At 50.7% G+C, this 14,078-nt stretch overlaps 1 protein-coding gene across 5 annotated transcripts in view; it reads left to right on the forward strand.

Annotated features, from left to right (window-relative positions):
• ACSF3 (acyl-CoA synthetase family member 3) overlaps positions 1-14,078 on the forward strand; it is a 124,250-nt gene that overhangs the window by 71,401 nt on the left and 38,771 nt on the right. For 4 of the 5 annotated variants that reach the window (XM_089781559.1, XM_075939852.2, XM_075939854.2 and 1 more), the window contains one exon: positions 4,868-4,994. The exons of the other annotated variant lie outside the window; for it this stretch is intronic. In XM_089781559.1, the coding sequence (XP_089637685.1) occupies positions 4,868-4,994 (127 nt within the window). The remainder of the gene's footprint in view (positions 1-4,867; positions 4,995-14,078) is intronic. 5 annotated transcript variants of the gene reach the window in all.

Raw genomic sequence — 14,078 nt, forward strand, 5'->3', positions numbered from 1 at the left:
TACGGTCTCCCACAATATTCTTGCCAGCAAGTTAAGGGAATGCGGATTGGATAAATGGACGGTAAGATGGATAGAAAGCTGGCTAGACGGCCGGGCCCAGCGGGTAGTGATCAACGGCTCGATGTCAGGATGGCGGTCGGTTTCTAGCGGAGTGCCCCAAGGTTCGGTTCTAGGACCGGTTTTGTTCAAATCTTTATTAATGACTGGATGAGGGGATGGATTGCACCCTCAGCAAGTTTGCAGATGACACTAAGTTAGGAGGAGAGGTAGATACGCGTGAGGGCAGAGATAGGGTCCAGAGTGACTTAGACAATGAGAGGATTGGGCCACAAGAAATCTGATGAGGTTCAACAAGGACAAGTGTAGAGTCCTGCACTTGGGACGGAAGAATCCCAAACATTGTTACAGACTGGGGACCAACCAGCTAAATAGTAATTCTGCAGAAAAGGACCTGGGGGTTACAGTGGATGAGAAGCTGGATATGAGTCAACAATGTGCCCTTGTAGCCAAGAAGGCTAATGGCATATTAGGTTGCGCTAAGAGCATTGCCAGCAGATCCAGAGATGTCATTATTCCCCTTTATTCGGCTCTGGTGAGGCCTCATCTGGAGTATTGTGTCCAGTTCTGGGCCCCCCCACTACAAAAAGGATGTGGACGCATTGGAGAGGGTCCAGCGGAGGGCAACCAAAATGATTAGGGGGCTGGAGCATATGACTTATGAGGAGAGGCTGAGGGAGTTGGGTCTGTTTAGTCTGCAGAAGTGAAGAGCGAGGGGGGATTTGAGAGCAGCCTTCAACTTCCTGAAGGGAGGTTCCAAAGAGGATGGAGTGAGGCTGTTCTCAGTGGTGACAGATGGCAGAACAAGGAGCAGAACAAGGAGCAATGGTCTCAAGTTGTGGTGGGAGAGGTCTAGGTTGGATATTAGGAAAAACTATTTCACTAGGAGGGTGAAGCACTGGGCTGGGTTCCCTAGGGAAGTAGTGGAGTCTCCATCCCTAGAGGTGTTTAAGTCTCAGCTTGACAAAGCCCTGGCTGGGTTGATTGAGTTGGGATTGGTCCTGCCTAGGGCAGGGGGCTGGACTTGATGACCTTCTGAGGTCTCTTCCAGCTCTATGGTTCTATGATTCTATGATCCACACAGCGGCGTGCAGGTTTCCCCCCATTACCTCCCCTCCTCCAATACCGTGTGCCTCATACCACACCTGTCCGTCCCCCCCATGCAGTGGGGCAGTGCAGTCTCCAGCCCCCACCTCAAGGAATCAGAGAAGGAGCAGTGTCGGTGGTGACAGAGGTGCTCGTGCTGTGGACGCCAAAAGGAGGCTCATTCACCGAGCAGCTGTCGGATGGTGATGCCTTTTTGTCTCCGTAGCCAGACAAGGGTCGAGTAAGGGACCTAGGGACTGAAGAGCCCTTGGCTGTTTACCAGAAAAGCTTAGGTTTGGGTCTAGCAGCTCTGACCCGAAGTAGTAAACTGTGTATTTTGCAGCATGCTACTCGAGTCTGGCTCTGGGGTTACCGTCACTCTCCCAGGGTTGCCGTGGTTCCAAGCGTCCGGTGACAGGTCGAAAGAGACGGCTCTGCTGCCTTTCCCTGGAGAGCAGGAGTTGGCGTTTTTCCCCTGCCAGGTGCCAGGTTGCTGGAAGTGCCAAGTGGCACAGCTGGCGTCTGGTATCCTCTGCAGCTGTCGTGTCAAAGGCTGAGCTGGCCGCCAACCCACAGTTATCCCAGCTGAGCTGGCTGCTGTTGCTGCTAGACATACAGGCCTGGTGGGCAGCAGCTCGCTACTGACCGGCTCAGGCTGTCTTCAGGAGCAAGCCATTTAGTACGGCCGGGATAGGTGTGTCGGCCGGAATAGGTGTGTCAGCCAGGAACCCTCCTCCCTTGTCATCTTTGTTTCAGCCCCACGAAGGCTCCGTACTGGACAGGGACTGTCTCGCAGCCTCGGGAAGGTGGGCGTGGTCCCCTGCAGTGCACGCCCGTGGCGATCTCGGAGATGTCGGAAAGGCGGGCTCAAGAGCAACGCATGACACTTGGGCTGTGTCTACATTGGCATCCCTTTCCGGAAAAGGCATGCTAATGAGACACATCGCAATTGCAAATCCGCGGGGGATTTAAATATCCCCCGCGGCATTTGCATTTACATGGCTGCCGCTTTTTTCCGGCTTGGGGATAAGCCAGAGAAAAGCGCCAGTCTAGACGTGATTCTCCGGAAAAGAAACCCTTTTCCAGAGGATCTTTTATTCCTACAATTGCAGATTTGCAATTGCGATGTGTCTTATTAGCATCCCTTTTCCGGAAAGGGATGCCAGTGTAGACACAGCCTTGGTGTCCAGGCTGTTCCCCACTCTGGCACGCTGAGTGCAGTAGGGGGGAGCCCGCATGAGATCCTAAATACCTGCCTCTAGAGCAGTGGGTCCCAAACTTTTCAGCATCACGTCTCCCTTTTTGATGTTTGAAAAACCCTCATTGCCCCCCCCCCAAAAATAGGAGCAAAGCTTGTTGAGAAAGGGGGGGGAAAGGAACTGAGCCGGGCAGCAAAACTTGATGGGGGGTGGGAGGCTGGACTGCCTCACGCCTCCCCCCCCCCCCCGAATTTCTTCGTGCTCCCTTCCCAGGGGGCATGCCCCCCAGTTTGGGAATCCATGCTCTAGAGGCTCTGCTTACAAAAAACTCCCCAGAGTCACAGATGCACTGGCTCTGGAGGTTAAGTTGCCACCATCAACTGATTTTAAAGAGCCCTGAAAAACCAGGAAGGAACCCTTGAATTCCTTCCCCAGGGGTACCCCAAGCTGTTCTGCCACAAGAGAGCTTGAAAAAAGAACCAAAGAAAACACCGCAAACCAACTACATTTTTGCTAGCTGACCTCTCGGGTTAAGCAGGCACCCACGCAGACCTGGTCCCTTCCAGGACACGAGAATCAAAACATCGCCTTAAAAAAGATGATTTTATTAACAAAAATCAAAAAGAGATCCTTAATAAAGCATACCTGGTTGCTAGGTGTTACTAAGCAACTGAGAAAAACAAATTAAAACACAGAGAACGTCGTATCTCTGGGTACAGCTTAACTAGAGTGATTGGGGGAGGGGGAGAGCATGTGGATTTTACACAGAGACACTTAACCAAACCACCAGAACAAAGAAAAATACCCTGATCGCGACTAAACGTACCGTCCTCCCTCTACTCACAGCCCGGCTGGTCCGTACCTCGAGGCCCAGTCCACTTCCATGCCCCGAATTCCTTGGAGGCATTGCAGTCCTGATGATTGCGTGGTGCTCCCTCCAGCCCTTCAGATAGAACTCACCCAAAGGAAGAGCAGCCAGCTGTCTCTACACAATTCATATTTCACCCATCTTTCCCATTGGCTTTCTGCCAACACCCCTGCTACCTACCAGAGTTTAACCCTTCGGTCACCGGGGGCTGGCCAGCATTGCTCCTACCCGTCACACCTGGGCTCGCAGGAAATGCAACTGAAGCCACAAGAGCCTTTTCTGCTTGCTCCGGAGCCCGCTGCCCGCCCGCCCACGCAATAAACAGACTTCTGCAGACTCACGGATCAGCTGGGGGGCACGTCGATGGGGAGACCCCGTCGTGCTCCCGTTCAAAGGGCTCCTCCAGTGATGCCGCAGAGAAACCGTTCATGCTGCTGGGCTGCTCCTGGTTCCACCAGCAGGAAAGGCCAGGCCAGGCATTTCCGATGCACCAGGAGATAAAAGAAAGGTCACAAGGAGTTGAAGGCACAACCGATGGCATGGTGCACGAGCCAGCCCCTCGTGCCAGGTGAGAGGCACCACAGGAGAAATGCGTGCCAAGCCAAGGGAGCTTGCTCTTTGCTGGAGAACAGAGGGCCAACTCAGCTGACCCAGATGGTCTTCAACAGGGAAATCACCCTATTTCTGAAAGCATGTTGGAGCTTTTCCTCCTTGAGGGACGGTTAAGGAGAATGAACCCTTAATAGTTATAGACAAACTTCTCCCCCAGGACAGAGGGTTGCCTTTGGAGTCAGCATTTTGATTTACAAAGCCTGCAACCAGTGAATCCCCTTTTGCCACCTTTCAATGTCACTGTGAGCCCCTTCCTGTATTTGTGCTTCCATGTCGCGTGGCATGTCAGAGCAGAACGGGGCATCCGTCGTCTAGTCAAGCCTTTGAACGCGTACTGCTGGGTGAAAAGCAGGGACCTGAGCTTTCTGAGGCGCAGGACATCCAACGCTTTTTAATTCTGTTTACAATTAACCTGTGATGCTGGCTGGCTGCCGCAGCATGTTAGCGAGGCAAATAATTTAGCAAGAGTAAAAACGCTAGGTGGGTTCGGGGGTCCCTTCCGGCCCTTGACTCTGTTAATCTAGGAATGGTCAAAAGTGTGACTGTCTTCAGCCTTCCTGGGTCAGAGAATTTGATCACCGCCGGAAAGTAATTGCCCTGCTGCGAGGTTTTTTTGCAGCTGGCCAGATGCATTAGGGTGGTGTCTTCCTGTCTTTGGAAGAAGCACCCTCTGGCTTCTCTCAGGGTTTGGGTACCAGACTCCTTAGACAAGGGATTCAGTACAGCAGTTCATGAGTATCCATAACGATGCACAAGCACCGGTCCCTTCTAAGCTAGTAGGCGTTGACGTAAGCAGAGATCTTCCTGTCTCTCCCCTCTCTGCTCCTCATGGAAGGCAGGAGATGCTGCCCATGGAGCGAGACCATCTCAGCTCCCAGTCAGAGAGGACGTGAAAGGGCGTGCTCCCTGCCTCTCTGAGCCTCATCCTGTAGGAAGCTGTAGCAACCGTGGCTCTGTGGGGTGGAACTCCGAGGTGGCTCTCGCTACTGATGTATGAATATTTGTTACTGCTCCGGAGAATGCATCTGTTCTTCGTTTGCTTTAGGTGACCCCCGGCTTAGACGGCAAAGAAGGGGAGCTTTTCGTTAAGGGGCCCACGGTATTTCGCGAATACTGGAATAGACCCGAAGAAACAAAAGCTGCTTTCACACCCGACGGCTGGTTCAAAACAGGTACGGTGCTGGGCCCGCCGCGGTGTGAATGAACGGCAGCAGGGAGGGGAAGTTGGGTCCTCTTGCTGGCTGGGTCGTGAGAGTGTCTTCAAAGCCACGGACACAGAGGCTCTTTGGTTTCGCTATTCCCGTGCCAGTCAGCACCCCCCACTCTTAGCCACAGAGAGTTGTAGCCTGTTTGCTTGTAAACCTGAGAAGCCGATCCAATATGTGTGCCTTGACCGAGGTCTCTCGGAACTGAAACAAGCCCCACACCTGAAAACCTGTCATTACTTAGCTGTGGTCACGGGACAGAGCCGAAATCCATTGAAAATGGTGCAAAACTCGCCTCAACTTGAGTTGGGGCTAGGCCCTTCATAATTAGAATTTGTTTGCTTTACATCATCAGCCGTGGCAGACCGGCTGGAGTATTGAAAACGGTGGATGTTAACAGTGCATGGTAGAATGAGTAACAACGAAGATGCAGAAAATGCTGTAAAAAGGACTATCGGGCACGGTTCAGGAATATTTTAATGCCCATGGTCAAATCTTTTGGCACAGGGTCTGTTTCAATACGTTGGTGGACTCAACAAAATTGGAAATTGTGGAAACTTTCTTGATTCGGTTTGTTTTCAAAACAAATCCCAACTTTCTAGCTCAAAACAGAGGTTTCTTTGGAAACTAGCAGATTTGCCTGGCATTGCAGGGGTCCATCAGGGCAGGGGGCTGGCGGTGTGGGGGGTGTAGGACTCAGGGCGGGGTCTTGGGGATGTGGGGGCGGCAAGCAGGGGGATGTAGACATGGGGGACTGCGAGAGTGAGAGTTGGAGGATGAGGAGGGGCTCAGGTGGGAGGTCCCATCCAGCAGGGCTTTCTCCCCTCAACCAGCACTGGCCTTCTGTCTCACCCCCAGCTCTCCCCCCCTGCACTGCAGAAAGGTGCTGGGGGGAAAGGGTTTAGGGCAAGGGGGCTACTTACCCACTCTGATGATAGTCAGGACGGTGGAGCCCCAGCCTTTGGTGGCTGCCCTATGTGGCCACTCTACAGTATGGCTTCCCCTGCGTACACTGCCCCCAGTGGCCACTCCCCGTATTACAGTCCTCCTCTCTGTGCCCCTCCCTTTCCATGTTATGGAACACAGTCCCATTCCTGGCACTTCCCATTTTCCTGGCATAAAACCAAACTCTGGCCTTGCTTTTTGGCTCATGAAAATTGGTGAGATCTTGACTTTATTTTTTCCTGATTTGGGGCAGGTATTTGAAATCTCAAAAAGGTTCATTGGATGGGAAAACTATTTCACACCTGGCTCACCTGTTCCTTTTGCCAGCTGAAGATACACTGGCTCCGATGGTGATAGAAATGTAGCCGTGTTAGTCTGGGGTAGCTGAAGCAAAATGCAGGACAATGTAGCACTTTAAAGACTAACAAGATTTATTTATTTATTTATTTATTTTTTAAGATGGTTTATTAGATGATGAGCTTTCGTGGGCCAGACCCACTTCCTCAGATCAAACTTCCTCAGATACACTGGCTCCGATGATACCAGTATAGTTCGCATGCAAAGACCCCACTCCTGCCAGGGTGATATGCAGTTTCGGAGCGTCCCATCATTTGAGAAAGCGGAAACCGCTGCTCCAAAACAGGCTCTGATCACAGTAATCTGATGAACAAAACTATATGACTCTGGGTCTGGTCCAAACCGCTCATGCCCAGTCTCCCAATCAGGCCTTCTTTGAACTGCTGGTGAATAATTTTCGGTAACAACGTCAAGAGAATGAGATGTTGCTGGCAGTTCCTGAGCAGAAAAGCGTGATTGTTCTCGAATGTGCGCTGCCAGTGGCTCTGTTCACACTGATTTGACTAGCGATGTAAAATCCCGTTTGATTGGTTAACCAGTTAAACATATTGTTTGACTGGTTAACCAATTAAAGGGGAGAGTGGGCGGGGGGCACTTCCGACAGGGCTGGAGCAGCCCCACGCCCGCGGCAGGCGGGAGCTGCCCCAGACCCCAAGGGTTAACCTTCCCCAGTACACCAGTTAGCCAGTGAAGCATTCGCATCCCTAGAGTCGAACGCTCGGGATGTGCACAGCCCACGCTCGGTACTCTTGGTCACACCATGCATGGTGCGGAGCTACCCAGTGAACTGTAGGTGCGGTAGGAAAAGAGCCTGGTCCCAAAGTGAGTCTGAGGGCAGCGGTGCCACAGGGCACCCTGTGCCATTGTGGTTTCCGTGTTTCGCCTGCCGAGTGGGATCTCTGTATAGGTGTGTTCCCGTAATCTCTGGCAGAGGCAATGTGCCATTTGAATAGTAAACCACGCACCATAAGATTTGTCCTTCCTTTACCCAGCCCAGTGACCGTTACACGTGTGCCTTGCAAACCACCTATGGGGATTGGTTTACATTTCTGTCTACCCAAACCCTAGCAGAGTAGAGCACTGCAAACCAGGAATGTTACATTTCAATGAATCAGGAGCCGATGGAATTTCCATCGACGAGTCGATAAAGGGGGGCTCGCTATCCTCGCTGTGCCTCTGCCTTTTAAGCGTAGTAAGAGCTGCCCCCGGGGCGGGGAACCCGGGGCAAGTGGGGACTCGAGTAGGGGCACTTACTACATTTAACCTGCAGGGCTCTTACTACATTGAAAAGGCAGAGGTGCACTTCTGCCCCACTGCAGAGACAGTGATGGGGGGAACTGGCTTTTAAGCTGGCTCCCACCAGCACCAGCTCCTGCTCTCCCTTCCCCCTTGCTGCGTCTGATAAAGAGGCAGCAAGGGAGCCGGGGGAGGGGGGGAGCGACTAGTCAAGTAGTGACTTGACTACTCGATACGCTGAGGCTTCTCGGATAGTCGACTAGTCGCTTACATCCCCACTGCAAACCTGAAACCCGTTTTGCATCCAGGGACCATTTTGGGGATCGGATGCAGATATACATTTTGTGTCCACACAGGGCTCAAAACACAACAAGTCCTGGCTTTTCCCTTTCTCACTTCCTGCCTGACACTGGGCTAGATTTCTGGGGCCCTCTCTGTGGCCGCTTGGCTTATTTTGTGCTCCAGAAGAGACGCTTTCCTCACCGAAAACGACTGCTGGTGCAGCGACCCCGCGAGCTCCAGGTGTCATGGCAGCAGCAGGGTTTCTTGACACGGCGTCAGCGGGCCCTGCAGAGTGCAGGGCAATCAGCCTGAGAAACGTTTTTAGTCAACGCTCCTGATGAATATTTCAAATGCAAAAGAATAGCCTGCATTAATTATTGTAAAGAGATGTCTTTAGGAGAAAATGATTCTGAAATTCAGTTTAATTTCATTGTAATGCGCGGCAAACAGGAAGGGAGTATGTGTGTTTAATTGGCTCTCGGGGGTAAGGCCTGGAAGATGCCATGCCTTTGTCACAGGCCATTAGCGATACAGACTGCATAATGAGAGAGTACAATCAACTCACAGCTGCCGACTCCTACGGGGAGAGAATGATATTAAATAGAAATCAGTATAAATTAAACTTAACCCTTTCGCTAGCCAAATTAAGGCCATCAGCCAGGAGGGAAGTGGGAGCTACAGCAGCCGTGGAGTCGGGGGGTCGGGGATGGATTGGCGGGTGCCTGGGAGGTTTTCCCATGCGGAATCCACCGAGTCTGACTTCCTCTTTGATATTGTGGCAACATTGACGGGGGGGAAGGGGAGGAGGAGGATTTTGAGATGATTTGGTTTCCCCAACCCCATCTCGCTTGCATTTGTTTCTCCAGACCCTTTTCCCTGCCCTTTGCCGCTGTCGTGAGGACAGGCTTTTTCCGGGGCTAATGTGGCTCAGACAAGCAGTGGTGCTCTGCTGGCGGGGAAATCCAGAACCTTCCTAGACCACCATTTCATTCTTCAGTTTCATTCTGAAAGACGCAGCGCTCCCAATCCTGGGGCAGAACTATCAGAAGCCAGTGGGGAGAGCCCAGACTTTGGGATGCCGTAGCTAGGTGGCTGTTACCGAGTGCGATTTTAAGAATGAATTGAACATGTTAACTGGAGTGCATTGACTTTGCAGGAGAGAGCATGCTGCTAGAACTCAAAGGAGGCCAAATAGAGGTACAGTTCAGTGATAGACAGGAGTCCTGCAGAAAGGGATCTTGGGGTCATAGTGGACCTCAAGCTAAGTATGAGTCACTGTTGCAAAAAAAAACAACCAAACCTGATTCTGGAATGTGTTAACAGGAGTGTGTGAGCAAGACACGAGAAGTCATTCTTCCGATCGGCTCTGCATTGGTTAAGCCTCAGCTGGAGTATTGTGTCCAGTTCTGGGCGCCACATTTCAAGGATGATGTGGAGAAATTGGAGACGAGCAACAAAACTGATGAAAGGTCTAGAAAACATGAGCTATGAGGGAGGACTAAAAGACCTGGGCTTGTTTAAAAGCTTCAGAGGGGTAGCCGAGTTTGTTGTTTTTTAAGTTTATCCTGTACAGACTCATTGTCTGGTAGCACTTTACAGACTAACAAAACATGTAGATGGTATCATGAGCTTTCGTGGGCACAGCCCACTTCTTCAGATGTGAAGAAGTGGGCTGGGCTTGTTTAGTTTGGAAAAGAGAAGACCGAGAGGGGACATGATAGCAGGTTTCAAGTATCTAAAAGGGTGTCACAAGGAGGAGGGAGAAACATTGTTCTCCTTGGCCTCTGAGGATAGAACAAGAAGCAATGGGCTTAGATTGCAGCAAGGGAGGTTTATGTTGGACATTAGGAAAAACTTCCTGTCAGGGTGGTTAAATCCTGGACTTAAATTGCCTAGGGAGGTTGTGGAATCTCCATCACTGGAGATATGTAAGAGCAGGTCGGATAGACATCTAGCAGGGATGATCGAGATGATGCTTGGTCCTGCTGAGAGGGTCTCTTCCAGTTCTAGGAGTCTCTGATTCTATGAGCATTAACAGATAATGCACTGATATTTTAAGAGTGTGCGTGTGTACACTGCTTTGGAATGTGGCAAGCGCTGTCTGATTCTGCAGGTGCTGAACTGTCCTAACATCCCTCTAACGCCGATCGGAGGCCGTTTTAGCATCACATGCCAAAGCCCTACTCTGTGTCACAGCTACGTGCACAAAGCTAGCCTGGATGAGGGACCAAGGCAGGGCGATCGCAGGCTATTGACAAGGGTTTTCAAGCATCCTCAAGGCCATATGGAAGTTGCGCTCAGCTGGAGTAGAAATGACATGCGAGGAGAGTAAACTAGGGACCAGAGTGCGGTGCTGTCACTAATAACTCCCGAGCTGTAATTTAGCATTCATCTGATTGTTAATGACAGTCCTAGAAACCAGCAGGTCAGCAAATGAAGAATAATTACCGCCAGCAAAAGCCGAGTGTCACTCTTGCTACACCTTGGGATGGGTCTCGCCAAACAAAGGCACATCTTGAGCATGTAGATGTTGACACAATGGGGAGGAGATGAAGGGGGCAGCCTGCAGCTGTCTGTGGCTCTCTACAGTTTAAAGAGTGTGAGTAAACAATGAAATAAAACCTGTGCCGGTTTGAGACCAAGGCAGAGGATGCAGATCCTGAGCTGACCTTCACACGTGGCAAGTGGCAACTGCGGAGTTCAGCGACGGGGGCCGGGTTCCAAGCAGGCGTTGCGCCCTCCGCTCTCGTGCATTCACTTCGACCTCAAATCGCTCTGGTGGGCCAGCGAAATCTCATTGTTCCTGGAGAATCCCGCGGGAGAGCGAGAACTCTTGTGATCCAGCCTTCTAACGGGTCTTGGTTCAAATGCCCCATGTCGAAGGAAGTCCGAGCGAGCTCCCGTTCCCAACAGCTTCGTTGGCGGTGTGATCTGCATGAAGCTGAAATGCAGCATCGGCAGAAATACCAACTCCCTGCTAGCCGTGTGCATTGTGCAAGCCACCAGAAGGCAAGAATGAGGAGAAACAGTCTCCTGGTTCGGGATGTCATGGTGTAGTCGGTTCACCAATTAATCGATACGCAAAAGCTTATTGATTAATGCTATAAACTACATGCATTTCCCTCCCCCCTCCCTTGCCAGTATATTTTTTTAGCAGGCTGGCCAGCAGCCTGGCTCATAGTGGGTCCAGGACCTACCTCTGCTGCAGCTCTGCATTTAAGTGGGTTAGGAGCCAGGTGGGCAGGCTGCCTGGCTCAGTTCCAGGTCGTGCTAGACCCGGAAGCTGAGACTCCCACCCCATAGACAGGGGCTGCTGCCTCTGATACACTGGCTGTCAGCCCCGCCATCAGGGACTATACAAGAGTTGACTAACCGATAAGAATTCATGACATGACTCGACTATGCAATTAACCGATATTTAACAACCCTGCTGCTGGTGGTGCCCGCTGCAAGCATTCTCTAAAGTCCCGAGAGTGGGAATGTCTGCCTGCTTGCTTCCACGGCATCATTTTGGGGTTGTATGTAGTATCCATGCTTCGATCCTTCCAAAAAACCCATCGGTGAAGGGCAGCTGGCACCGATGTCGTTCTTCTGTGCCCTCTCAGACGTTTAGACAGTCACTTCTCCAGCCCACTGTGTTCTCCTTTACAAAAGGAGCCCCCATAAGGCATAGGCCTGGGACAAGGAGTCTGGTTGTTCACTGGGTCTCTTGCTGTGATGATAAAGACCCTCCCAGAATCTCCTTACAGAGACACGTGCTTTGCCGTGTCTTGCTATCCACTGTCTCATTCCTGCTGGAAGACTAGACCAGTTGAATGTATTCAGAATTAAATTCTTCAGTTTGTGTGTGCAAAAACTCTGGATTATTTCCTCAGGAACTGCAACCCATAGGCTTCCGTCTCAAGGCGGCTGTTTGCCTGGTAGCTATTGGTCCCAAATCACTGAGGAGGGAATCAAGAGGACTCCACTACTGTAGGGTGTGTGTCCCTTCTAAACCATAACGTCCTCCCGACGACTTCATTCTCCATCAGATCCTTCCAGCTGACATGCATCACTCGGGCTGGATAGGTCTGGTAGGACGAGTGTTTTGAAGACCCAGTCCCCTTTACCAAGTGCTCTTGAAAGGTGTTAACTGCTCAGGACGTGCAGAACTACCTGGACAGACATCTGTCAAGTGACCGCATGTTTCACTTTTGGGGGCTACATGCTCTTCAAGCAGATCAGTCTCTTCAGCTCTTCTTGGTGCTCCCACTTTAGTTCCTTTCGTTGCCTCGCCCGATACTCTCCTCCTTGGACTGTCGGTGCCTTTGTAAAGGTTCCTGCTAGATGCATATCAGGACACGCAGGAGGAAAAATGAGGAAGAAAACAGGGAAATGTCGCTTCAGTGGTCCGTTTCCACGTTTTAACAAACTCCTTTACTAAACTCCTTTCATCCTCTCAGGAAGGCGAAGGCCTTTGTCATAGGATCACCAACCTGTCCGGCTGAAAGGGACCTTGCAAGGTCATCTGTTCCAGGCAGGACCTAGGATGGGACTAATTTAGCTACAGCTACTCAAGAGATAGTTCTATGGAAATCTCCACTCAGTGTGCAGCGGCGGTCAACAAAGCAAACACAATGTTTGGAATCGCTACAGAAGTGATAGAGAACAAGACAGAGAATATCTTATTGCCCTTATATAAACCATGATATGCCCACATCTTGAATACTGCATTCAGATGTGGTAGCCTCCTCTCAAAAAAGAGATATTGGCATTGGAAAAGATTCAGAAAAGGGCAACAAAAATGATGAGGTGTTTGGAACAAGTCCCATGTGAAGAGAAGTTAAAAAGACTTGGACTTTTCAGAAGAGGAGACTACGGAGGGATGTAATAGAGGTCATGACTGGTGTGGGAAAAGGGAATAAAGAAAAGTTATTTACTTATTCCCACGATATAAGAACTAGGGGTCACCAAATTAAATGAATAGGCAGCAGGTTCAAAACAAACAAAAGGAAGTTTTTCTTCATTTAGTGCAGTCAACCTGTGGAACTCCTTGCCAGAGGATGTGATGAAGACCAGGACTTTAACGGGGTTTTAAAAAGAGCTAGATAGTTTCCTGGAGGTTGGGTCCATCAATGGCTATTAGCCAGGATGGGTAAGAATGGTGTCCCTAGCCTCTGTTTCTCTTGAAATGAGCGACAGGGCAGGGATCACGTGGGAATTACCTGTTGTGTTCTCTCCCTCTGGGGCACCTGGCATTGGCCACTGTGGGCAGACAGGACACTGGGCTGAATGGACCTTTGGTCTGACCCAGTCTGGCCGCTCTTATGTCCTTACCTTTGTTCCCTTGTCTTTCTCCAAACAGGAGGCCAGCCCAGAGGTCCATAATACAAAAGACGCGTGCATGCCTCCTATTCCACAGCAACATACGAACGGCCAGACTGGGTCAGAGCAAAGGTCCCTCTAGCCCCGTGGTCACCAACCAGTAGATCGCGATCTACCGGTAGATCTCAGGGGCTCTAAGAGTAGCTCTTGAGCCCTCTCTGAACTGCGCACCTGCGCAGTACATTTACATTAGATTTCCTTATGTAATGTAGGCGGGGCTTCAAGGAAGGGGTGGGGCAGTAGATCTTCGACTGTTCTGAGACTTAAAAAGTGATCTTGGGTGTAAAAAGGTTGGAGACCACTGCAGTGTCCTGTCTCTTCTCACCTGTTCTCTTTTTAAGAGGCAAGACCGATAAGTCATCCATGTTAAAAACCCTCTGCTGCTGGGGAAAGTTCCTGGCATGAATTTCATGCCTCGTCCCAAGGTCCTTTGGGAAGAGCCTGCGCTGTTGTTGTCATGTGGGTTATTTACTGTTCCTGCCTTTCCCCTTCGTTTCCCTCCATTTGCAACAGGGACATTGTGTCTCTCCTGCACTTGGAGCGGGGTGAATCTGATTAGTTGGTGTCACGTTGCTGAATTGGAGGGAAGCAGCCAGATCGCTGCTGCACCCCTAGGTGGGGGTATTGGCCCCAGAAATCTGTATGAAAGGGAGCCATGTGGGGTATTGAATGGGAGATTATTGTTTGTTGATCTTATGTACGCTATTTGTGAGAGTGTATAATGTCTATGTGTGTAGGTAGGAATCTGTAATCTGTGTGGAAGCTGAATATTTCTGTGAATGTGGTTAAGCATGGCTATGGACAGGCTGAGTAACAAAGCCCTGTGGAACAATGACTCTCAATGGGCTATGGACACACCCAAAGAAT

This window comes from Pelodiscus sinensis, chromosome 12 (assembly GCF_052426305.1).
Source record: "Pelodiscus sinensis isolate ZL-2025 chromosome 12, ASM5242630v1, whole genome shotgun sequence".
Classification (NCBI taxonomy): domain Eukaryota; kingdom Metazoa; phylum Chordata; order Testudines; family Trionychidae; genus Pelodiscus; species Pelodiscus sinensis.